General features: G+C 40.1%; 1 protein-coding gene across 7 annotated transcripts in view; it reads right to left on the reverse strand.

Annotated features, from left to right (window-relative positions):
• The window catches only part of TFCP2 (transcription factor CP2), a 52956-nt gene that overhangs the window by 15361 nt on the left and 10040 nt on the right, over window positions 1-27555 (reverse strand). For all 7 annotated transcript variants that reach the window (XM_005908689.3, XM_070370803.1, XM_070370802.1 and 4 more), the window contains exons 2-4: window positions 2453-2604; window positions 1817-1893; window positions 822-927 (exon numbers count right to left, since the gene is read on the reverse strand). In XM_005908689.3, the coding sequence (XP_005908751.1) occupies window positions 822-927; window positions 1817-1893; window positions 2453-2604 (335 nt within the window). The remainder of the gene's footprint in view (window positions 1-821; window positions 928-1816; window positions 1894-2452; window positions 2605-27555) is intronic.

Consider the following 27555-nt stretch of genomic DNA (forward strand, 5'->3'; position numbering starts at 1 on the left):
ACACTTAGGTTGTGCACACATCTTGGCAACTGTAAACAATGCTGCTATGAACGCTGTGGTGCATGTATCTTTTTGAATTGGTGTTTTTGGTCCTTTTGGATATACACCCAGGAGTGGAAATATTAGGTCATATGATAGTTCTATTTTTAGCTTTCAGAGAAACCTCCATCCTGTTTTCCACAGTGGCTATACCAACTTAATTTCCACAACAGTGTATAAGTGTTCCCAAAGAGAAGGAAACTGTAACACTTGCTACTGTATGTATGAATCTTGAGGGTTATGCTGACTGAAATAACCCAGGCACAAAAATACAAATAATGATTCCATTTATATGAGGCACCTACAGCAGTTAAATTCATACAGATAAAAAGTAGAATGGTGGTTGCCAGGGGCTGGGGAGAGGAAGGAATGAGAAATGGTTGTTTCATGGGTACAGAGTTTCAGTTTTGCGAGATGAAAAAAACTGTAGAGATGGATGGTAGTGATGGCTTGTGCAACAATGGGCATGTACTTCATGCAACTGAACTGTATACTTAAAAATGGTTAAAACGGTAAATTTTATGTTATGTATATTTTACCACAACTAAATTGAAAAACAAAAACAAAAAGCACTCTTTAGTAATGGATGCAGTTGTTACAGAACTGAAGTGTCTACACTTTCAACTTGAATTTTGAAATCTTTACACCAGTAATATTTTATGCTTAGTTCATGTTAATTGAGCCCCTGGAGCATTGTAAGTCAAGGCAAATATCAAGTAAAGAAAACCAATTCACAGACCATAGTTAAAGGCATTTCTAAGCAATGGATTCTCTTAACTTACCTATGTCAAGAATTCTATCTCCAGGTCGGTTCCACCTCCAGCCCTCCAGCTGCTGATGTTCGGTGTACTGTAGCCGTCTGTCGTGGAACACAACACGGAATATACTCTAAAAGGAAGCAACAAAGTCAAATGATAACAGGATCCCTTAAAAATCAGTGCTGACAAAGAAAACTAGCAGGAGTCACCCCCAGCTGGCTTCCAGACACAACCTAAAATTATTTTTCTTGAGACCTGTTTTACTTTAAAACCCATACCATTCTATATTTCCAGGCAAACTTTATAATTGCTCAAATATAATCCTCATAGTTAACTAGTACCATAACTAAAACTTGGCTTAAACATCAGCCCTGATTGGTAACTAGGCATAAAGAACTCCCACTGGAAGCATTAATACCTGTGTCCACTGTTACCATATAATGTCTGGCTCAGTTCTTTAGATGTATATGAAATCCTCACCAAGTCCTCGCTTGCTAACCCACCACACAACCTGTAAACGTTGAGGGTAGGCAGGGGCTGCTTCCATCAGCTTTCCTTTTGTTACTCTTACTCTGTGGACATGCCTGTTGACATCTCTCTTATGTCATCTTCTACAGCAGCTGACCAGATTCCTCCATCTCAATTATACTGTGTTCATTACTATCAGTCCAGACTAAGAAAACTGCTATTCATCAACAGTAGCTCCTGGTTTCCTTGCTACTAGACCAAGTATCCAAAGACACACTGGAACTTCTCTAAAGATCTCAAGGAGGCTACTTTATTCCACCCAAAAAGAACGTCACTGAGTCATGAGACTCTCCAGGCCTGGTATGCTAAGTTTTCTCTTTCGGCAGCTCTGAAAAATCCAGGTGAATAGGTGGGTTCATTCTGGCCCCTAAGAAATAACACAGCAGTTTACCACTCTGCCAACAAACTATAGTAGGTGAGAGATTACCACCAAGCCCCTTAGGAAAGAAAAAATATTAATCCAAAAAGGGTCAGTACTTGTTTTCTTTTACCTTCACCAATTTGCCATTAATTTCTGGAAGTTCTCCAAGTTTCCTATTGTCTAGCATTCGGATTTCATAAGACTGTCCTAGAAGGAAAAGTAACTATATATTATATTTATCATAGGTTAACTTCCCAAGATTCAAAAAGAATAAAATTCAGTTGTCTGAATACACAAGAGTGTAACATTATTAGTAATAACTATAATCCTTTACTATATGCTAAGCACAATGCTAAATGTTTTTCATAAATTATATCACTTAATTGATACAACTCTCTAAGGTATTATCAATTTCAGTTTCACATATAAGGAAACTGAAATGTAGAGTCTAATCAACTTGTCCAAGGTCACACAACTGGTAAATAAAAGAGCTGGATACAGTAAGACTTCTCAGACAGTAACAAACAGATGTTCAGGGAACAGGGATTAGAAAAGGGGAGGTTAGAACCAAACATGGGCAGGTAGAAGAAGGAAACCAGGAATATTTATCAAATACAACACTGAAACTCAAATTTCTAAAGTAAGTTTTTGACTGTAATAGGTCACACTAGAAAGGTATAGTTTTTTTACACATAAGTGTACCTAATTAAATATCACAAATCCAGTAGGTCTATGAATAATACTAATGAGTAAGACCACATCTAACCTTGATTGAGATACGTCAGAGTTTCATCATGGAGTTTCACTGCTGGAGAGGTGGCAGCACAAAGCACATATTGAAAAGGGAGGATTTTATTCTCATTATCTGGAGGCAAACTTGATTCTTCTTGCTTAAAAATGGGCAGTGCAAGGACATCACTAAAATAAAACAAATGCCTTACTTTAACATCTGACAATGGTGTAAAAGCAGATTTATACTGAAACCTTTAACTGCAGTTTGCTTTCAAAAACCATAAACATTACTCACCGTGAAGTTTCTTTCTAACCATCCAGCTCAGGTGACCTGCTGGGATATCCCTCTGACCCCAACAATGTGGGCAGTGACAGACATTCACTGCTAAAAATCACTTAAGTGTCCAAAGAGCGTTTCTAGAAATCACAGACAGGGGTTCCTAAAACGGCTCTGAAAACTGTATGCAGGGTTCCAAAATGTCAATTTAGAACTCTCAGTGATGTATTTGTTCTCAGAAAGGCAAACTACAGTATTTTTATAAGCACATCAGCTCATCTACTGTAAGGATTTAAACAAGAATCAAAATTCCAAGAAACCAAATGAAAAGCACAAATCAATGACCAGTACATATTTCAAGGTCAGCTCACACTCCATGGAATACAACTAACATGGAGATATCCCTACCAGCAAACTCCTCCAAGAAAAAGCTTCTTATATGCAAACACACATATCTGATGAATTCTAGTATGTTACTCCTTTACTTTGCCAACAAAGGTCCGTCTAGTCAAGGCTATGGTTTTTCCAGTGGTCATGTATGGATGTGAGAGTTGGACTGTGAAGAAAGCTGAGTGCCGAAGAATTGATGCTTTTGAACTGTGGTGTTGGAGAAGACTCTTGAGAGTCCCTTGGACTGCAAGGAGATCCAACCAGTCCATCCTAAAGGAGATCAGTTCTGGGTGTTCATTGGAAGGACTGATATTGAAGCTGAAACTCCAATACTTCGGCCACCTTACGTGAAGAGCTGACTCATCGGAAAAGACCCTGATACTGGGAGGGATTGGGGGCAGGAGGAGAAGGGGACGACAGAGGATGAGATGGCTGGATGGCATCACCGACTCGATGGACATGAGTTTGGGTAGACTCTGGGAGTTGGTGATGGACAAGGAGGCCTGGCGTGCTGCGATTCACGGGGTGGCAAAGAGTTGGACGCGACTGAACTGAACTGAACTCCTTCTGATGTCCTAAACAGTAAGGGACCAAGTTAGAAGTCCTGGGTTTCAGTCTCTAAAACCCTTGGGCAAATCTTAGGCAAGTTCTTTTGAGTGTTCATCGCTTCATCTATAAAATGGGAACCACATCTGCTGTCAAGAATAAACATACAAGAAAGTATTTCGGAAATAATAAGGGGCTAAAATGGGTGTAAAAGATTACCAATAATTTTCCCTTAGAACCTCTAGCCATGGTTAGTGAGAAAGAATATCCTGGGCCCTGGAGATCAACTGTTGTGATCAGCATTCAGTACAGATCAAACTTTAAAAGGATTTTAAGAGCTGAATCAAATTAAAGAACATTTTCTATTATCTCAAGACATGCCACAAAATTCTCAAAATAAAATGTATTTTAATTTAAAGACTATGTACATACACTCACTAGAACAGCTAAAATGAAGAGGAAGGAGAACCCAAGTATTGGCAAGGATGTGGAGCAACTAGAACTCTCATCCTTTGCCAGTAGGAATGTAAAATGATGAAACCACTTTAGAAAAATGGTAGGCAGTCTCTTACAAGAGTAAACATGCATTGGCCCCTTGATCCAGCAATTCTACCCATAGGTATTTATCCAAGAGAAATGAAAGTATAAGAACAGCCAAAGACTTACACATAGATATCCATAGCATACAAGCAAAATCTGGAAGGAATCCAAATGTTCATAACTAAGAAAATGGATATATTAATACAAACTGCAGTATACTCATATAATACTACTCAGCAAAACAAGGAATTCAACAACATGGTTCAATCTCACAGATGCGATATTCAACCAAAGAAATCAGAAAAAAGAATATATCAATATAATGGATGATATATGATGTTTTAAAACAAGCAAAATTTAAAAGTACAGTGACTTCCTACCAGGGTAGGGATCAACTGTGAAGGTATACCAGTGAACTTTCTAGACTATAAAAGTGTTCTATGTTATGTTCGGTATATGGATTACATAGTTGTAAAGTACAGCTGAAATTCATTTTAACATATATAAATTTTACTAAAAAAAAAAAAAAAAAAAAAGAGTAAGTAGAGGATGAAACGGTAGGGGCTTCCCAGGTGGTGCTGGTAGTAAAGAATCTATAAAAGAGTCATAATACGAAATATTTAAAGCTGGGGGATGTGTACAAGAGGATATGTACAAAATCATTATTTTCTTAATATATGTTTGAAATTTTCTATAATAAAGTTTTCTTAATAGAAAAATATGTATAGGCCACAGTGTACTTGCACATATAAAAGAAAGGTAAAAGACACATAATGTAAACCCTTGAAACTAAAAGGTTAGAGGTCAGGGATGCAGTGACTTATCAACATTCTCCACATTCAAAATGAAATACACTCAAACTTTTACCTATAATTTAAATATTATGCTTATATTATAAAAAAGAGATCAATATCAACTTTACTAAGCACAGATGAAAAGGCAATTCCTTATGTGTACCTATATCCCTCAGCAGCCTCCATTATTCCCAAACATTAGATTATAAAATTATTACATTCAGGCAAAAATAATCATTTGTAGAAAAAGGACTATAATCATGCAAATCACATAAACATCATAAGTCTTACTGGAATATAAAACAAGCAAGATCCAAGAATACACATAGTATAATAGAAATTTGATGGTACAGATGCTAAAGAAGAAAAGGGAGGGTTAGAAAAGAAGGAAATTTCTCTTTCAACTGACATCTAATGTTTAGCAAGGCTATATGCATTATGAGTTGAATCCAGGAAGCCGAGATGCAAACCAGTATTCATGAAACACAGGTTTCTTACAGCTAAAAATAATTTCAAAGGCAAGAAAAACAAAGTGTGCTTTGCTTTTCCTCTGGTCTGGAGGTGTGTGTGCCTTGTTCACGCCATGGTGTTAAGGGTGGAGAAGGCAAGGAATCCTTTCTGTCCATATTAATTTGTCAGGTGAGATGTACTATGGTACCCTTGAGATGATAATATAAAGCGTAGAAGCACTGGGGTTTCTAGAAAAGTACTCTGTCCCAGTTCTTCTCGGGAAAATGAGGAAGCTCCCACAGCAAACAGTATGGAAAATAAAGCAAAATTAAGAAACATGACATCAGTCTTCAGAAAACTTAGCTGCCTTATCATCCCCAAATGCATCATACCTGATGATTTCTTGAAAGATGACTGATGATTACCAAGAATCAAGGCCAATCAGATTTTGCAACATAGCAACAGCTGAAAAACTATGAACATAGGGTGGTTGTGTTGTTTTGTTCCTCTCAAGTTATCAGTGCCTAGTAAGGTTAATATATAACAATAGTTTCTAGTCTTCTCAGTATAATGCGGCATTACACATTATACATTACACATTAGCCCCTCGTGACTAAGCAAAGGGCTGTCAATTGAGGCTAGAATTCGAAAACTGCTACCCCTAAAATCAACTCAAAACAGTACAGCCAAACCAAATACTCTCTCATTAGAGATTTTAAAATCTAAAATCCTTGAATATAATCACTCATGTTCTTGCCACACTGAGCTGCTTTTACTCTGCTGTGGGAGCAAGAATCCATTCAGCTCCACATTCTTAGAAGTGAAGGCTAAAGGTCACTGATAAACACAGCTCTAGGCCCCCACTTATCCCACAACAATAACAATTCAGCAGGAAACAATTTTGAAATACAGAAGTCTGTTCCTTCTCTGACTGAGTGCAGCTTTGGAAAACCAACTCTAGTGAACTCTAAGTGGTTGTTACCAATTTAGCATTTTATTGTCTTCTCTGCCTCATATACTTAATTCATTCCAATGAAACATGAGCTGTTTAAAGGGAATAACTTCTCCTTGGTGTGTTGAAATACTTGTTGACATGATTTATATCTTTGTTTATTTGCCTGCATTCTCCAGAATATTCCAGTCCTAATATATTCTGATCATTTTTGAATTCTCAACATTTCATAGTATCGCTGATTAAATGTAAGGATACAGAAACCTTACCTGCTAAAGTTGATTGCATGTTAAAAATGTGTGCCACTAAGTAAAAAACCACCCCTGAGTGTAGAGGCCTAGCAGAAAGCATCTGATTGGAAGTCACTGAGGAACAGAAACAGTATCAGGTATGATCTTTCCTGTTTGTAACTGGGATTCCATGAAGAGCTGCTTCATGGTCCCCTGAAGTATAAATTACCCTTTTGAGATAAGGCAGCCTCCGAATGGTCTCTACTAGTGCACACCTACAGTTTAACCTTCTCCCTCAGCCCTGCCAGTTCCTGAACCCTCTTCTAGAGAGCCTGGAGCAAAGAGAGGAAGAGGTTTGGTGAGCTCTACCTTGGGTAAGAAAGGTAAACAGAAAGGTGTCCATAGCAACTAAGGAAATTAGAAACTAACTTGGGACAATAAGATGCCATGAACGGCTAACTTCCCTATTTATAATACTTTAGACTCCATCATGATGAAAAAGAAAATATGAAAGAAAACATGCCAGTATTCCTATGTTAGTTACAGCATGAAAGGACAAGAACTGAAAACACTATACACCCTGAGGTCAGCTTCAAAAGAAAAAAAGTAAAAATAAATAAATAAATAAAAAGGAAAAAAGTATCCAGTAAATAACTGGCTGCTGCTGCTGCTAAGTCGCTTTAGTCGTGTCCGACTCTGTGTGACCCCATAGATGTCAGCCCACCAGGCTCCCCCGTCCCTGGGATTCTCCAGGCAAGAACACTGGAGTGGGTTGCCATTTCCTTCTCCAATGCATGAAAGTGAAAAGTGAAAGTGAAGTCTCTCAGCCGTGTCCGACTCTCAGCGACCCCAAAGACTGCAGCCCACCAGGCTCCTCTGTCTATGGGATTTTCCAGGCAAGAGTACTGGAGTGGGGTGCCATTGCCTTCTCCAAAATAACTGGCTATGACACTTTTAAAGAGGAGAGGACAGCAGAATGATTTCCTTGGATGTATGGGAAGGATGGAAGGGCAGATAAGGGAGGACACCTTGCAAGGAGAGATGGCCCTGAAAGTTTTACTATGAAGCCAGTGAGATGCCCTAACTACTGAGTAATGGTGAAATCAGCTAACTTTCTTGGTAAGAGCCCTCTGTCACAAGTGATAAAAGATGTTTGCTACCTGAACAACTGGTGAAAATTTTTCAACTAAAAAGTAGCATATGTCGTAAAAACAACAACAACAACAAAAAAACCTGCCTGGCTAGTTGTTTATCATCCAGACAGCAGAAGAGATAAGAACTATAATTCTGAATCTAAGTTGACCAAGAAAGAGAAACGGATTGCAAAAGAGGAAGTGCTGGAAGCCTCAAATGAAAGCAACCAAGCCAGGTAAGCTGGAAGAAGAATAAGGAACACAGTTAAGAGCAGGGTTCAAACAGCGAAGAAGACGGGATCCAAGCTCATGGTCTGAGATGAAAAAAAAGTCCTCAAAAATGAAATCTGCCAATCCCACGCTATCTGAGATGGAGGGGAAGAAGAAGGGTGGTATCTACACAGAGTGGGTGGAAAGCTCACCAATCAACACAGAATTAGAAGGACATGCACAAGAAAAAATATATATATAAAAGGGAAAAACTATTTTTTAAAAAGTGGCAACAATATATAAAAGGAACAAGCTTGAGTTCACAGACTGTGCTGAGACCTGCAGAAAAAGGTAAGGGAAAGCAGAGGTCCACTTTTTGTTGTATATGACACATAATTAATATAAAAAAGAGACAGGAGAACATCTCGATCCCTGGTTTTTCTTCTATCTTTTCTGTAAAGAAACACCACCTTAAGAATAGAAAAAGAAGACCAAGTATGGGATTAATGGATCACAATACATAAGGAGACTATCAAAAAGTGCCAGGAATGAAATTATATACCTGGATGAAACTGTATACCAGGAAAATTAGAGAATGAGAAGATGAGATCTGTAGGTGACACTCAGTATGTAAACTCAGACAAATCTCCTGGTTCTGATAATGCCAAACATCACATTAGCTTTTTATGTCTGTAGTAGCAATTTTCAACATGAAAAGAGAGTATACACCACACTTACACCACAGTGATCTGATATGAAATCCAAGGCAAGCCTACAGAAACAGTTATTAAAAGAATGCCCAACTGTTCAGTCGGGTCTGACTCTTTGAGACCCCAGGGACTGCAGCCTGCCAGGCTCCTCTATCCATGAGATTTGCCTGGCAAGAATACTGGAGTGGGTTACCATTTCCTTGTCCAGGAGATCTTTCAAACCCAGGAATTGAACCTGCGTCTCCTGCACTGCAAGTAGGATTGTTTGCCACTGAGCCACCAGGGAAGCCAGTTAAAAGTTTATGAGTATTCAGGCAAGGCATCAAGGATCGCTAGAAACCATAACCAAACTATCTCAGTTTCCTTTTTAAATGTGGTTGGACAAAGGAATGCTATAAACATAAATATTTCTGGATTTCAGCAATGTATAAAATAGTCTCTCTTGAGATCTTTGTTGAAGGTGAAAAATATGAATTCTGTAAGTTAAGTGGTTAAGATAACTACTATATGCAAACTGCACCTACAGTGAGGGTAAGTCTGGAAGAAGGTTTAGTGATACTCCACAGGACCTCAGGGAAACCTGTCCTCTGCAACGGTTTTTATAAAGAAATGACTTGGATGACGATCAAATATGCAAATGACAGGAATCTGGGATGGGAAAGCAATATCATATATGATAAAATCAACTTTTGAAGTAATCCTAAGTGGCTGGAATAGAAGGCTAAATCTAACAGGATAAACTTGAATAAGGATAAATATAAAGTCATGCACTTAGAATTAACATCAACAAAATGGCCCAGTATATGTGAGAAAGACTAGGACTTAAAAAAATCTATTTCAGTGAGACAAAATGTGCTATGGCTGCCCAAAATGCTGATAATCATGTTTCATTAAAAGTAAAGGCTGAGGAGGGAAATGGCCTTCTGCTCTATGCAAACTGCCTACACTTGAAAACTGTGCTTAGCTCTGAATGTGGAACTTTAAAAAGACTTTAAAAATCTAAGGAAATAGATGAGAATAAATGAGGGGATCTAACATCATGTTGTTTGAAGAGTAAGTCAAGGCAATGATGTTTGAAGCAAAGAAATCTTGTTAGGTCTACCAAGAGATTCAATGATCAGTTTAGGACTGATCAGTTCAGAGTTGGCCTGATTTTAAACATTAAATTAAGCCAATCAAAGATAAATCACAAGATCAATTAAATGGTTTTATTATTCTAAAAGGATGAAATGTCTTGAGCCTGCTCAAGTTTTAGAAGCTGATTGGGTTAGGCCTAGAAAGGCTAGGTGTTATTAGAAAAGGCTATACAGCATATAGTGCCCTCTAGAAGAAGAAATATCACAAGTTCACTGCTATCAGAGTCCAAAGCATATTACTCTGTATCATCTGCTACAGAAAGCAATGACCAAATAACTATAAAGCCTGTATACTGGCTAGACCAACTGGCTTATAAACCATCCTACGTATTTTTACAATTTCCCATTTTTACCTTTGCGTATTTTTCATTTTTACCTCTGTGTACTTGCCATGACAAAACAAGTACTACACAAACTATAATAAAGAGATACCATCAAGGCACGCTAAATTTTCTTTATAGCAAATCCAAAAACTCATCAGTATAGTTTTCCCTAACATAGATGATTCCTAAAAATTATATTCTTCATAAAAGACATAAAAAGAGTTTCAGTTCTTAAACAAAATCTACACTTTCTTTTGGCCAAAGATGATTCTAATGAATTCTACTTGGAACACACTCTTCTACTGCTAAACTATGTATGAACTAGCTAGCAAGTAGAACATGTTTCCTGAAGTATTGATAACTCCCTCTTTAAAAAGAAAACTTCAGTCATTCATTCAAATGTTTATTAAGTATCTACTAGTGTCAATGGCACCTCACTCCTGTACTCTTCCTGGAAAATCCCATGGACAGAGGAGCCTGGTAGGCTGCAGTCCATGGGGTCGCGAAGGGTCAGACACGACTGAGCGACTTCACTTTCACTTTTCACTCTCATCCATTGGAGAAGGAAATGGCAACCCACTCCAGTGTTCTTGCCTGGAGAATCCCAGGGACGGGGAGCCTGGTGGGCTGCCGCCTATGGGGTCGCAGAGTCGGACATGACTGAAGCGACTTAGCAGCAGCGGTGTCAGAGAGACTATTCTAAGTACTAAAAGCTACATATCAACTTTTAAAATAAAATAATTTTTCTTCTTTCCTATATTTTTCTTTCTTTTGGACTTTTATGTTTCAGTGCTAAGTCGCTTCAGTCTGACTCTGCAACCCTGTGGAGTGTAGCCCGCCAGGCTCCTCTGTCCATGGGATTCTCCAGGCAAGCAAACTGGAGTGGGTTGCCATGCCCTCCTCTGGGGGATCTTCCCGACCCAGGGGTCAAACATATTTCTCTTTTGTCTCTTGCATTGACAGGTGGGCTCTTTACCACTAGTGCCACCTGGGAAGCCCAAGAGCAGTCAATAAATGGTATCTCTTTTGCTGTTGTACAGACGTTAAGTCATGTTCAATTCTTTGCCACCCTATGAACTACAGCATGCCAGGCTTCCTTGTCCTTCACTATCTCCCTGAGTTTGCACAAACTCATGTCCATGCCATCCAACCATCTCATCCTCTGTTGCCTCCTCTCTCCTCTTGCCCTCAATCTTTCCCATAATCAGGGTCTTTTCCAATGAGCTGGTTCTTCACATCAGGTGGCCAAAGTATTGGAGCTTCAGCTTTAGCATCAGTCCTTCCAATGAATATTCAAGACTGACTTCCTTTAGGACTGACTGATTTGATCTCCTTGCAGTCCAAGGGACTCTCAAGAGTCCTCCAGCACCACAGTTCAAAAGCAGCAATTCTTCAGCACTCAGCCTTGTTTATGATACAACTCTCACATCCATACATCACTAATGGAAAAACTATAGTTTTGACTATAGGGACTTTCTCGATAAAGTGATATCTCTGCTTTTTAATATGCTATCTAGGTTTGTCATCGCTTTTCTTCCCAGGAAGAAAGAGAAAACAAAAGTGTTAGTTGCTCAGTCGTGTCCAAGTCTTTGTGACCCCATGGACTGTAGCCTGCCAGGCTCATCTGTCCATGGGATTTTCCAGGCAAGCATACTGGAGTGGGCTGCCATTCCCTTCTCCAGGGGATCTTCCCGACCCAAGGATCAAACCTGGGTCTCCCACACTACAGGCAGATTCTTTACCATCTGAGCCACCAGGGAAGCTCAGGAGGAAGGGCCTTTCAATTTGCCTGACTGCAGTCACCATCTGCAGTGATTTTGGAGCCCAGGAAAATGAACTCTTACAGTTTCCATTTTTCCCACCTCTTTGCCATGAAGTGACAGGACCGGATGCCATGATCTTAGTTTTTTCAATGTTGAGTTTTAAACCAGCTTTTTCACTCTCCTCTTTCACCTTCATCAAGAGGCTTAGTTCCTCTGCACTTTCTGCCATTAAAGTGGTATCTGCTTATCTGAGGTTGTTGATATTTCCCCTGGCAACATTGATTCCAGCTTGTGAGTCATCCAGCCCAGCATTTTGTATGATGTACTCTGCAAATAAGTTAAATACACAGGATGACAACATACAACCTTGACGAGTAATACTCCTTTCCCAATTTTGAACCAGTCTGTTGTTCCATGTCCAGTTCTAACATTACTTCTAGTCCTGCATACAGGTTTCTCAGGAGGCAGGTAAGGTGGTCTGGCATTCCCATCTCTTCAAGAATATTCCACAGTTTGTTGTGATCCACACAGTCAAAATCTTCAGCGTAGTCAATGAAGCAGAAGCAGATTTTTTTTTGGAATTGCTTTGCTTTTTCTATGATCCAGTAGATGTTGGCAATTTGATCTCTGGTTCCTCTACCTTTTCTAAATCCAGCTTGTACATTTGGAAGTTCTCAGTTCAAGTACTGCTGAAGCCTAACTTGAAGGATTTTGAGCTAAATCTTGCTAGCATGTGAAATAAGTACAATTGTACAGTAATTTGAACTTTCTTTGGGATTGGAATGAAAACTGACCTCTTCCAGTGCCATGGCCACTGCTGAGTTTTCCAAATTTGCTGGAAAACTATTAATTTTTCTAATATAAAATTTATGACATTATTCCCCATTCTGTACTCACTTTCCCCTAATCAGTCTACAACTTACTAAGCTCTTTTCATTTATATCTCACTTTTAGCTAAACAGTGGCTAGACAGTTCTTATCTAACTGTAACAAGGCAATTCCTGAAACAGTTTGGTGAAAAAAATGAAAATAAGTAAAATCTAAATAACCCAAGTATAGCCTTAAGTTTTATCAGATCAGATCAGTTGCTCAGTCGTGTCCAACTCTTTGCGACTCCATGAATCACAGCACGCCAGGCCTCCCTGTCCATCACCAACTCCCGGAGTTCACTGAGACTCACGTCCATCAAGTCAGTGATGCCATCCAGCCATCTCATCCTCTGTCGTCCCCTTCTCCTCCTGCCCCCAATCCCTCCCAGCATCAGAGTCTTTTCCAATTCTTTAATTTAATTTTTAATTTTACAATTTTTAATTTTAAAAGTCTTTTCCAACAAGTTTTATAAACCAGTAAAATTGCATGAGATCTCTTAATTAGGCTGCTAAATGTCCCTTTAGTAACTAATCTCCTGAAATGGTCTCTGATGATGGGTATCTCCTGGTATTCACACCCTTCAATGGCTTCCTTACACCTTGAATCCGAGCTAGTAATTTGCTCTAACATAGGCAATGTATCAGAGAAGGCAATGGCACCCCACTCCAGTACTCTTGCCTGGAAAATCCCATGGATGGAGGAGCCTGGCAGGCTGCAGTCCATGGGGTCGAGAAGAGTCGGACACGACTGAGCGACTTCACTTTCACTTTTCACTTTCATGCATTGGAGAAGGAAATGGCAACCCACTCCAGTATTCTTGCCTGGAGAATCCCAGGGACGGGGGAGCCTGATGGGCTGCCGTCTATGGGGTCGCACAGAGTTGGACATGACTGAAGCGACAGCAGCAGCAGCAGCAGGCAATGTATAGGAAATAGCTGTGTGCCAGCTCTGGCTTAGGAGCCAATCTTTAAGACTGTCAGCTTTCATTTTTCTACTGTGGGGAACCCTGAATCGCCAGGTAAGAAGTCTACCAGATTTCCCTGGTGGTACAGTGGGTAAGAATCCGCCTGCCAATGGAGACACAGGTTCAATCCCTGGTCCAGGAATTCCACACGCCATGGAACAACTATTAATAAGCCCACGTGCCACAACTACGGAGCCCGTGCTCTAGAGCCCTGGAGCCTCAACTACTGAGCACATCTGCCCGAGAGCCCGTGCTGCCACAGAGAAGCCTGTTTATGACAACGGAGAGTGGCCCCCATTCACCACGACTAGAGAAAGCCCGCAGCAAGGTAGACCTAGCACAATCAATAAATAAATCAGAAGTCTGCCTTCCCTGCTTTTATTTATTGGTTATACTTGGTCTATATAAGACGTCTGCCTACCCTGCTGGACTTCCCTTGTAGCTCAGTGAGTAAAGAATCTACCTCCAATGCAGGAGACCCAGGTTCAATTCCTGGGTCGGGAAGATCCCCTGGAAGAGGAAATGGCAACCTACTCCAGTATTCTTGCCTGGAGAATCCAACGGACAGAGGTACCTGGCTGGCTATAGTCCACTGGGTCGCAAGAGTCGGACACAACTTAATGACTAAACCATCACCACCATCCTGCTGGAGAGATCACAGGGAGTGGCTAGTGGAGAGAGAGACCCTGAGGCTATGGGGCAGGGTGTAGGGGTGGGGATGTAGGATGTGGTAGTGGTGGTGCTAATGCAGCCATCCCAGGGTCCTGAAGAACCTAGCATTAGACTGTGATGTTCCAGCCCAGGCCCCTACATGACCACAGAACCTCAGCTGACACCACACGAGGCAGATCTGCACAATCAATCCTCAGATCCATGAGAAGTCTGGTGGCTCAGAGGCTAAAGCATCTGCCTGCGTCTGCCTGCAAGATCGGGAAGATCCCCTGGAGAAGGAAATGGCAACCCACTCCAGTATTCTTGCCTGGAGAATCCCATGGACAGAGGAGCCTGGTGGGCTGCAGTCCCCAGGGTCGCAAAGAGTCGGACACGACTGAGCGACTTCACTTTCACTTTCTTTTTTCTTTTGTTAAGCCAATAAGATAAAGAAAGGAAAATGCCCTTGTTCCAATGTTTCTAAAGAATTCTTTACAATAAAACTTAATAGTAGTGGTGTTTATATACAGGAAGATATTAAATCAACCTTTCTTAGAATAGCTCTATTTAAAAAACAACTCTCATCTAACTGCTTGGGAGTAAACCAAAAATACTATATTATCTACTTTAATAAACAAATTAAATTAAATTTGTTTAAACAAATACCCACAGAGAGTAAACAGATCGTACTCAACAGAAAAATCATTCTTCTTTCAACTCATCCTTATTGGGTCACTTTTGGCTCTTTCACTCTCTCTCATTTTTTAACTCAGATAATACATAACTCTCCCATATAAAGCAACTAAGGATGCTGCTAAATCTAACACAGAAGATATCTTAAAAATTGTAGTCCAAATCTTGCTTTGTAAGTCAGAAAAAAATATTGGAAATATAAGATAGTTTTCAAGTCATCTTCTGTCACATTTGTAGACTGCATTACTAAATCAAAGGTCTGTACGGAAGGCATATGAACATCACTAGCTCTCAACCTTAGCTGAATGTTAAGAATCTCCTGGGGAGCTTTCAAAACTCCCTTCCAGGCCCTATCCCACGCCAGCTAAATCTGAACTGGTGGGGAGAGTTTGGTGAGTTTAACTACTTAGTGCCCAGTCTAAGCCAAAGTAAAGGGTTTGATCTCAGTGTCATCTAGCATGACCAACTTTCTGCACCAAGACTCGACTTTACAGGGGACCTCAGCAAGCCATCTTGAAACATCAGCACTAAGGGTAAGGGAGTTTGTTCAGACCTGTGCAACTCCATCACCACTACTGGGGAGAAACCACTCACCTTGACACTGAATTAGTAAATTTCTTTAAAACTTTTTTTTTTCCCCTTCATTTATCCATCCAATAGTCTTTGACTCAGCTGGTAAAGAATCTGCCTGCAATGCGGGAGACCTTGGTTTGATCCCTGGGTTGAGAAGATCCCCTGGAGAAGGGAAAGGCTACTCACTCCTGTATTCTGGCCAGGAGAATCCCACGGACTGTATAGTCCATGGGGTCACAAAGAGTCGGACACAACTGAGCAACTTTCCCTAGTCTTTGAGCACCTGCTATGTTCTGGGCCCTCTTTCAGGTGGAAGAGATAGTAGTAGACACGGTATAGATAAGATTCTCTTAGAGCAAAAAGCATCATTATCATCTAAATTTCTCTTTCTGCACATCAACAAATCTTACTATTCTACAAACACCTACTGTTTTTCTACATTCCAGTTCATTGCCCTTAAAGTATGACTAATACTTGAGGAAGCATAAATGAATTATTTAAAAATAAAGATTATGTAACTCAAAAGGGCCTAGTACGTTTACAGTAGGTGTTTTATATACAACTCTGCCCTCAGTAGCTTAACTCTACGCCTCTGGAACTTCAAATCTGAACTTCAAACCTGGAACAGAGACTGTTGACTGACCTCAAAACACAAGTGAGCTAGATAAATCCACCACAAGTGCATTTTATGCTGATGCTGTCTGTGAAAGAGAGGCTGATCATCCAACAGTCTTTCCTTAGGAATAGTGTTTCTAGAACTTTTTTCCCAGATCTCAGTACTGGGCTTAAGTTTCTTTAAGCCCTTTAAGAATTGCTTCTGGGAATAAACCATTCTTCAGCACAGTTAGGAGAGATCAGAGGTTTGAATTGTTGTCATTTATCAAGTACATCTCAAAGTTTCCCCCCAAATGAAGCTAATTTCTTTTCTCCCTCCAAATCTTTGAATTTCCCTCATTTCTACTTTGCTGAATAATTTGCCAGTTACCACTTATTTCCTTCTATAAGCAATGTGTTATCTTCCTTTAACTTGGTCACTAAAAACTTTTTATTTCAAATCTGTCTAGAAGCTTTACTTATTTTTAGAAGCTGAAAAGAATCTGACCGATATCAGAATCAAATTTACTTCCAGGGAGCTTGTAAGATATTAAAAGTTTAATCAAAGAAATCAGAATCAGCAAAGCCCTACCTCAGGAGATTTGCCAGATATAGCCCTGCTTTCTCAGTTTTTTTCCTACATTACAGGATTAGCTCTTACAGCCTACAAATCTCATTAAAACACTGCTAATTGAAAACATCACCTGTGGCATCATTAGTACCAGGCTCTTTTATTAAATTTCTGAAATCACTGACTCTTCCCATTTAGGAGATGAATGACAACCATGGGTTATATATTCCAGAGAATCTGGCAGTTTTGACATAAAAAACAGAGCTCCACTTTCAGTACTCAAAGATCTGATATCTAGCGTTACATTATGACCTATCTGTGAAGACATTTTTGTTTGTTTTCCTGTGACTAAGGGAAACCACACTGAGCCCCTTATATTGCCAAACTTCAAAGCTTCTTTTCAGGTCCCAAATGTCTCCCAGTTCTTTTGATTTTCTTTGTTTGTTTGTAGTTAGACTTCCCTCCCTTTTCATTAGCAAGCATCACTCACCACTTCTGGGGTTCTTATTCCTTGCCCATTCCGTTCCCACTACCAAGCCTAGCTAGTCCCCCATTCCTCTCTGCGGTGAAAGACAGACATTTTCCTGTTTGTTAATGCTTTAACCACTAATAACTTTTGGGGAAATCCTAAAAGTATCAGAATACTTATCCTACGAAATGGCCAAAAGACTTTAGCTACCTCTCTCCCCTTTATGTTTACAGTGGCAGGGCTTATGAAAAATTTCTGCCTTCTCCTTCAGACCACACCTTTGATGAAGGTCTTTTCTGCTAAAAGGGCCACATATTCCCTGGAAATGTCCCAAGTTAGGCCTGATGATGCAATCAAGGCAGAACTGCTTTTGCTCCCTTTCTTTTATAGACAGACAGTAGATAGGTAGGTATGTAGATAGATGGATACACACTATGGATAGATAGAGAATTAAATTGCAGTTCTAAGGATATGCAGAAGACACCCAGTTCACTAAGCCTCAATCCTTTTCAGGAACGATACCTAGCTTTTTATCATTATCCCCCATCTACAGTCAAGAGTAACCTTTAAAAATGTAGATCTAAAATGTCACTACTCTGTTTACAATGCTTCAGAGGCTTCCCACTGAAATGTTGATAAAACACTAGCTCCTCAACAGGACACTCAAGACCCTTCCAAACTGGATCCAGCTTACTTGTTCAGTTTCATCTCTCATTATACTTCTCATCTCTCTTCTCCCTCTTCTAACAATTCCAGCTGACAAAATAAAGCTCCTTTCCCTTGCTCTAACTCCACTACCACCACTGATTTTTTACATGTCAATTAGCATTTAATCCACACAAGGAGCAACTGTGTCCCTCTCCTTATTTGCCAGTGGAAGAAACTGATCAAGTAATTTGAAATGTTAAAAACATTTGCCCATGGTTAAATGGCTAGAAAATAGCAAATATAAATCTAAGTCTATTCATCCATTCATTCAATATTTTGTGAGCATTTTAGGCCTGGCACCATTTCAGGCAGCAAAGAAACAGTAAACAAATTTTATCCAAGTTTTATCCTTCTTTATTATTACTCAATGCCTGGCATAAAGTTGCATTTGTTTAAAACAGTCCTGAGGAAAATGTAATCAAGAGCTCCTATTCAGTGCTCCAAAGATATTTCTTAAGGTGATGCACACCAGCTCTCTACACATGGCTATTTGTGCAAGTCCTACTAACAGAATGATAGTATCAATGAACTGATTTCACTAAAAGGACTCAGGGCTTTTGCAACAGTTGATTCCTCTGTCCACAAACCAAACTTCCAGATTGTTTTGCACCATTCAGGTCTCTGCTATAATGTCACGTCTACAGAGAAACATTCCTGTCACTCTACCTAGATTCTATGCATTTTCATCAAGACACTACCTTGTCTGTCTGTTTACCTATCTATTTACCTACTATATACCTACCTATTTACTACTCCTCCCATAAGAATGCAAGCTCCAAGAGTGCAAAGACCTCATTTGTTTTGTCACCCTAGTGTTAACAAGGCCTGGCCATAGTAGGTACTCAATAAATATTGTTTAAATGAGTCCCACAACAATAATAATAGGAAGAGTAATAATCCCATTAGAAAATCCAGGCTACTCAGCAAACACAACTGGGTTATACTTGTGGATGAATAGTCCATAAAATGCTTCTATCACTTATTATCAAATCTCTATTGACAGGCTTCCCTGGTGGCTCAGCAGTAAGAATCCTGCTGCCAATGCAGAAGACACAGGTTTGATCCCAGGTCCAGGAAGATCCCTCATGCTGCAGAGTAAACTAAACCACAACTATCGAGTCTGTGCTCTAGAGCTCTGGAACTGCAACTACCAAGCCCTCGAGCCGCAACCACTAAAGCCCATGTGTCCTGGGGCCTGTGCTCGGCAACAAGAGAAGCAGCCATGGGAATGAGAAGCCCGTGCACTGCGACCAGAGAGCAGTGCCCACTCTCGGCAACTAGAGAAAAGCCCGCACAACAACGAAGACCCAGTACAGCCGATAAATACAGCTTATACAAATAATACAATTATACAAATAAATACAAATAAATACAAATTAAAAAAAAAAATCTATCGAGCACTTGGCTATCTATACTCCTGCAAAGAGTTTCTGAGTATTTCCATGTTACTTACAATTGCCTCTCCACACACAATTTTACTAATTAAATCTTTCATGCAATATTTCTAAGCATCTTTAACAACCAAACCTACAAACCTACTTACTCTTGAAACCATCTTTTTTCCTCCTGATACAATGAAGGCAAAATTCTTTCTGCTGGGAAAGGCTAATCCTTACCCATGGAGTTAGAATCCATGTATTCTTAATTCCTAAAAACGTTATTCCCTTGACTGTCCCCATGCATGTACCATCAATCACCTTTTATTGGATTATAACCATTAGCATATATTCATGTTTGACTAGCTCTCATTCATAAAAAAAAATTTACCCACATCGCCCTTCAACTACTACTACACTTCTCAGTACCTTTCACAACTAAAATTATCTATATATATTGTGTCCATTTTCTCATCTCTGATTCTTTCCTCAAACAACGACAGTTACGCTTTCACTCCTAATAAAAAGTGATTGTCGTGGCCACCAATGACTTCCATGTAGCCAAACTCAACTGTCACTTCTCTGGGCTCATTTTACTTCAACTTTCAGCAGCATTTCAACAGAGCTCTAACTCCTATAGTAGCTACTCTCCTCTCTGGCCTCCTAAATCCTCTCCTAATTTTCTTCCTACCTCACCAGCAATGCCTCCTCAACTGCCTTGTAGCAACCCCTCTTCCTCCATAAAACTTCAGGATGTGATTTTGGCTCTTTTCTTTCTACACTCCCAGATGATCTCTTTAATTCCCATATATTTAAATATCACAGTAATCTGATGACTCCCGAACACACCTAGGTCCAGACTTCTGTTTTGAACTCCAGATCCCATATTTAAATACCTATCTAATATTGCCTCTTTGATGTCTCTCTGGGATATCAAATGAACCAGGTCCAAATGCAAACTTTCGATCTTCCTCCAAACCTTCCCAGCCTACCACTCCACCCTCTATTCCTCCTTGTCCCAGATGGCAAATGATTCATCAAAATGCTCAAACTAGAACACTTGAAGGCATCCTAGATTGATACTTTCTCCCTTATCTTCATGCCCATTAACAAGTCCTATGAATTTTTCTCCGTAAAACGTATCTTATGTTCATCCTCTCTTCAGTAGAGTATAAGAAGTAAGAAGACAGGCTCTGAAGTTAGACACTAGAATTTAAATCAAAGCAATAAGTTAGCATTTATTGAGCATTTACTGCTTGTCTAACATTGTCTTAATTATTTTACATGTATTAATTCTTTTAGTGTTCATAAGAACCTCATGAGGTAGGTACTATTATTATTATTATTTTTATTTTAAATCATAGCAACAGAGGTTAAGTAACTTGTCCAATCCTGAGAGACCCAGAATTCAAACTCCTAAATCTAGTTCCAGATCTCACTGTGGTAGACTGTCTCTTGGTAAAAAGAGACTAGAGATAAGGAGATCAGGAGGACTTCCCTGGAGGTCCAGTGGTTAAGACTCCGAGCTTCTGCTACAAGTGGCTTAGGTTTGCTCCCTGGTTGGGTAACTAAGATCCTGCATGCCACACAGCATGGCAAAAAAAAAAAAAAAAAAAAAAAGATAGGGAGATCAGTTCAAAGCTAAGGCAACAGTTTGGGTAAAAATAATGAAAGTCTAAACCAGTAATGAAAGTAGAAACATTTCAAATTTATGAAATCTTCAAGACCTAAACAGAGAGTTACAGCATGTTCAAGGACTGAAAGACTGAATATTTCAAAGATGTCAATTTTTCCCAAACTGATCTACAGATTCAATCCCAGTCAATATCCCAACAGATTCAACTTGACAAACTGATTCTAAAATTTGTATCAATTAGCAAAACCAAGAATAGCCAAGATACTCCTTAAGAAGAAAAAACATAAAAGAGATTTACCCTGTCAGATATCAAATATTATTTCAAAGCTTTAGTAATTAAGATAGCATGGTGTTGCTTCAGATGGACAAATTAACCTAACAGAATACAGAACCCATTAACTGACTCCACATATACAAAAATCTACTTTATGACAGAGCTGGTATCACTGATCAGTGAAGAAAGGATGAACTTTTTAATAAACAATGTTGGAAAAATTGGATATCTACATGGGAAAAAATGAAATTGAATCAACACCCAATACAAAATTCAATTTTTAAAAAACCAATTCTGGGAGGTCCCTGGCAGTGCAGTGGTTAGGAGTTGGCATTTTCACTATTATGGCCTGCGTTCAATCCCTGGTTGGGGAACTAAGATCCTGCAAGCCACGTGGTGTGGCAAAAAAAAAAAAAAATTATCTAAATGGATTAAAGGTTTAAGTGTAAAAAGCAAAAATGTAAAACGTTTAGAAGACAATAAAAAAGAATAACACTATGGCTCAGTGGTAGAGAATCTGCCTGCCAGTTCAGGAGACATGGGTTTGATTCCTGGTCCAGGAAGATCCCACATGCCTTGGGACAATTAAGCTCATGTGCCTTAACTACTGAGCCTGTGCTTTCAAGCCATGGAACTTCAACTACTAAAGCCCGCATCCCCAAGAGAGTGTGCTCCACAATAAGAGAAGCCCAGCCAATGAGAAGCCCGTGCACTGCAACCAGAGTAGCCACTGCTTTCCAAAACTAGAGAAAAGTTCACGTAGCAACGAAGACCCAGCACAGCCAGAAAAAAAACAATAACTCCATGGCCTTAGACTAGGGAAGAATTTCTTAGACATTAAAATCATACACCATAAAGGAAAGGATTGATAAACTATAATACACCAAATTAAAAACTTTGGAACCAGTGACACATAAAATGAAATTACAAGCCATAAATTGGGAGATGATACCAGCTATACAAATAAAGACAAAAGATGATGATCAAAATATATTTTAAATTACTATAAAGACTAGTGATGAAAGGAAAGTCAGAACACCAATTTGTGTATCCAAAGTCCCAAGTGAGGATTTCCCTGGTGGTCCAGTGGTTAAGATCCACCTGCCAACACAGGGGACACGGGTTTGATCCCTGGTCTGGGCAGATTCCACATGCTGCGGGGTAACTGCCCACATGCTGCAATTACTGAAGCCCGCTCTCCTAGAGTCCGTGCTCCACAGCAAAAGAAGCCACCACAGTGAGAAGTCGGCGCACCGCAACGCAGAGTAGCCACCGCTAGCTACAACCAGAGAAAGCCTGCTGCACCAACCAGAGCAGCCAAAATTAAAATTAAATAATTTTTAAAAATAACTTTTAAAAAGTCCCAAAAGGGGACTTCCCTGGTGGTCAGTGGTTAAGACTTCGCCTTACACTACAAAGGATGCAGGTTCATCTCTGGTCAGGGCACTAAGATCCCACATACCTCAACATCAAAAAACCAAAATATAAAACAGAAACAATATTGTAACAAATTCAATAAAGATTAAAAAAAAAAAAAAGTCCAAAATGAATTTTTCTCCCAGATTCTAGCCCGATGATGCACAGTAGGAGTCAACCTCTGGCTACAGTTGGAAACTACTGCCAATAAGGTAGATAAAGGCAGGAGATAAGAGGAGGTGGAAGAAAGAAAAGGAATGCAACAAGTGGGATAAGTGAGGAATGGCAACATTATTGGGTTGTAGGTCAACTTCCATTAGAATTATAAGAGGGCAAGAAAAGAAACATCTACAGACCTTTAGGAACAAAACCAACAAATGGGATAGGACAATTCTAAAAGATGTGGGAAGTTAGCCAGCAACGGATTATGCAGTAGAGACTTCCCCCCCCAAATTATGCAGTACTTCAGACATATAAAAAGGTTAAAAAAAAAAAAAGTACAACCAATACCTGTGTATACACCACTTAGCTTCAGAAATAGAGTATTTATAGTTAAAGCCCTCTGATTATTCCTCAGTTATATCCCTCAGTCAACTCCCAGAGGCAAGAGTATCCCGAACTTGAAGATAAACATGCTCAGTCATTTCTTTGTATTTTTACAGTGAGGTCATTTTTTAAAAAGTAGTGGATAAATTTTGTGACAAATAGAGGGATTTCATTGAAATACACTGTCCATCATAAGAGACTCAGAATGAAGGGGAAAGGAAAGGAGCGGGATCAACTCTTAAAACAAAGAGATGAAGATTCAGAAGACAGCTGAAGGGGGGAAAAGTGAAAGTAAACAGTACTGGAAAAGCAGCACAACAAAAAAGAACAAAAATTAGTGTCAATGGAGAGAAACAGTGGCCTCAGATAATATCAATAACCTCAGATATGCAGATGACACCACCCTTATGGCAGAAAGTGAAGAACTAAAGAGCCTCTTGATGAAAGTGAAACAGGAGAGTGAAAAAGTTGGCTTAAAGCTAAACATTCAGAAAACTAAGATCATGGCATCCAGTCCCATCACTTCACGGCAAATAGATGGGGAAACAGTGGCTGACTTTATTTTTTGGGGCTCCAAAATCACTGCAGATGGTGACTGCAGCCATGAAATTTGAAGACGCTTGCTCCTTGGAAGGAAAGTTATGACCAACCTAGATAGCATATTAAAAAGCAGAGACATTACTTTGCCAACAAAGGTCCGTCTAGTCAAGGCTATGGTTTTTCCAGTGGTCATGTATGGATGTGAGAGTTGGACTGTGAAGAAAGCTGAGCGCCAAAGAATTGATGCTTTTGAACTGTGGTGTTGGAGAAGACTCTTGAGAGTCCCTTGGACTGCAAGGAGATCCAACCAGTCCATCCTAAAGGAGATCAGTCCTGGGTTTTCATTGGAAGGACTGATGTTGAAGCTGAAACTCCAATACTTTGGCCACCTGATGCAAAAAGCTGAGTCATTTGAAAAGACCCTGATGCTGGGAAAGATTGAAGGAGGGAAGAGAAGGGGATGACAGAGGATGAAATGGTTGGATGGCATCACCGACTCAATGGACGTGAGTTTGAGTAAACTCCGGGAGTTGGTGATGGACAGGGAGGCCTGGCGTGCTGTAGTTCACGGGGTCGCAAAGAGTTAGACACACCTGAGCAACTGAACTGAACTTGCCTTTGAAACAAAAAAGAGTGAGAGTGAGTTCAGTACATTCACTCAATAGATCAGCAGCTATTTTTTAGACACTCTTCTAAGGTACTCCACTCCAGTGTTCCAGTGTTCTTGCCTTGAGAATCCTAGGGACCAGGGAGCCTGGTGGGCTGCTGTCTGTGGGGTTGCACAGAGTCGGGCACGACTTAAGTGACTTAGCAGCTAAGGTACTAGGGATACAGCAGAAATCAGAACAAAGTCTCTGCCTTCAAGGAGCATTTATTCTAGTTGGGGAAAGAGGTAAGCAAATAATAACTCATCAGGTATTGGGGAAAAGACAAACACGACTAGTGAAGGCAGAGTGCTGGTGAGAGGAAGGAGGTGGCTGCTATGTTCTTTGAAGGTAGTGAGAGATGGCCTCTCTGATAAAGTGACATGTAGGCAGAAACCTAAAGGAAGTGAGGAATGTATAAGTCTTATCTCAGGAGGAGTTACAGCAGATACAAAAGGCCCAGAGGTGGGAGTGTGCATAGCATTTGAGGGACTGTAAGATGGCTAGATGTGGCTGGGCTCAGCAGCAAGGGGAAGAGTCCATATGGACAAGGTACTGAGGCACCACATGTGGAACAATGCCAGAACTGAACCTTCTATTCAAAGTGAGATGCAGAATCACTGGAGAGTTTTTAGGAGAAAAGTAGCACAATCTGATCTACATTTCAAGGAAGCCAATCATATAATTTACCATTCACACAGGGATACTGGGGTGAGTGAAGGAGGGTGCTATCAATAGTTACATCAGGACAAAAGGCTTGTTACAAGACTTTCATTTTAAAAGGCTGCTATGTGGAGCCAATTTGAAGGGGTTCCTCCAGCCAAATCTGGAACTGATCAAAATACATTGTGATAGTATTAATAAATGATTACAATCTACTAAGTAACAAGGCTACATTGATAAAAATAAGAAGTAAAAGGTTATTTTTTTTTTTTAAAGTGAGACAGATATATATTTCATATTCTTTTCTATTCTGGTTTATCGCAGGATACTGACTACAGCTCCCTGTGCTATATATACTGTAGGACCTTGCTGCTTACCCATCATATAGAACAGTTTGCATCTGCTAATCCCAAACTCCTAACACTCCCCTCCCCCTGCCTCTTTCCCCTTGGCAACCACAAGTCTGCTCACTGTGAGTCTGCCTCTGTTTTGTAGCTACGGTCACCTGTGTCATATTTTGGATTCTACATATAAATGGTATCCTGTGGTATTTGTCTCTCTCCGACTCACGTTGCTTAGTATGATAATCTCTAGGTCCATCCACGTTGCCACAAATGACATTATTTCATTTTTATGGCTGAGTAATATTCCACTGTGCACACACATACCATATCTTCTTTATCTGTTCACCTGTCAGACATTCTTAAGTTGTGTCCATGTCTTGGCTATTGTAAATACTGCTTCTATGAACACAGGGGTATGTGTATGTGGAAAAGCTCTTTCATACAAAACCAATGAACATATTTAGAAGGAAAGGCACAGTTAGAAAATCATCTATTAGCAACCATCATAACGATAGCTGATTAAGGCAAGAATAAACATGGCAACCCACTCCAGTGTTCTTGCCTGGAGAAGCCCAGGGATGGGGGAGCCTGGTGGGCTGCTGTCTATGGGGTCGCACAGAGTCGGACACGACTTTAGTGACTTAGCAGCAAACACTAAAATTGATAGATAAAAGTTTGAAAAGTAATAGGATATTTACATAGTCTCAATGAATCTCCCCACAAGATATTTATCAATTACAAAAGACAATAAATTTCCAAAAAAGAAAATTGGTATACGTCACCTTCACGAGATGGCCAAAGTTGACACTGCCAGGAATAGAATCAATCAAGCATGTGCTATGTAATATGATGGGGCTTCCCAGGTGGGGCTCAGTGGTAAAGAATCCGCCTGCCAATGCAGGAGATACGGACTTGATCCCTGGGAAGATCCCCTGGAGAAGGAAATGACAACCCACTCTAGTATTCTTGCCTGGGAAACTCCATGGACAGAGAAGCCTGGAAGGCTATAGCCCACGGGGTCATAAAAGAGTCAAACACAACTTAGCAACTAAAAAACAACAATGTAACATGATACACAGAGAACTCAGCATCACTACTTAGGTTCAGTTCAGTTCAGTTCAGTAGCTCAGTCACCGACTCTTTGCAACCCCAGGCCTCCCTGTCCATCACCAACTCCCGGAGTTCATCCAAACTCTTGTGCATCGAGTCGGTGATGCCATCCAGCCATCTCATCCTCTGCCGTCCCCTTCTCCTCCTGTCCCCAATCCCTCCCAGCATCAGGGTCTTTTACCATGAGTCAACTCTTCTTAGGTATTACTACCCAAAGTGCATAAACTGAGGGCTTCCCTGGTGGCTCAGTGGTAAAGAATCTGCTTGCCAATGCAGGAGACTCAGGTTCGAACCCTGGATCGAGAAGATCCCCTGGAGGAGGAAAGGGCAACTCATTCCAGTATTCTTGCCTGTAAAATCCTATGGACAGAGTAGCCTGGTGGGCTACAGTCCACAGGCTTACAGAAGAGTCAGACATGACTCAGCACCTAAACAACAAAGTGTATAAACTGAATTTAATCATAAGGAAACAACAAACCTAAATCGAGGAATATTCTACAAAATAATTGGCTTGTACTCATCAAATTGTCAGTGCCATGAAAATACAATGAAAGACTCTGGAGCCATTCTAGATTAAACAAGACAAGAAAGACAAGTCAACTGAATCAACACATAATCTTGGATATTGCTCTGTTATAAAGGACATTACTGAGACAATTGGCAAAATGTGAAAAAGTTTCATAGGTAGATAATAGCATTGTGTCAGAGTCAGGTTCCTGATTTTGATCATTGTACTGTGGTTATGTAAGAGAATTTCTTGTTTCAAAAGATGACACATTGAAGTATTTTGGTTGTTAAGGGGCATCATATCTGCAACTTAAACAGTTTAAGAAGAGGTGGCAAGAATACACAGAAGAACTGTACAAAAAAGATCTTCATGTCCCAGATAACCACGATGGTGTGATCACTGACCTAGAGCCAGACATCCTGGAATGTGAAGTCAAGTGAGCCTTAGAAAGCATCACTACGAACAAAGCCAGTGGAGGTGATGGAATTCCAGTTGAGCTATTTCAAATCCTGAAAGATGATGCTGTGAAAGTG

This window comes from Bos mutus, chromosome 5 (genome assembly GCF_027580195.1).
Source record: "Bos mutus isolate GX-2022 chromosome 5, NWIPB_WYAK_1.1, whole genome shotgun sequence".
Lineage (NCBI taxonomy): Eukaryota > Metazoa > Chordata > Mammalia > Artiodactyla > Bovidae > Bos > Bos mutus.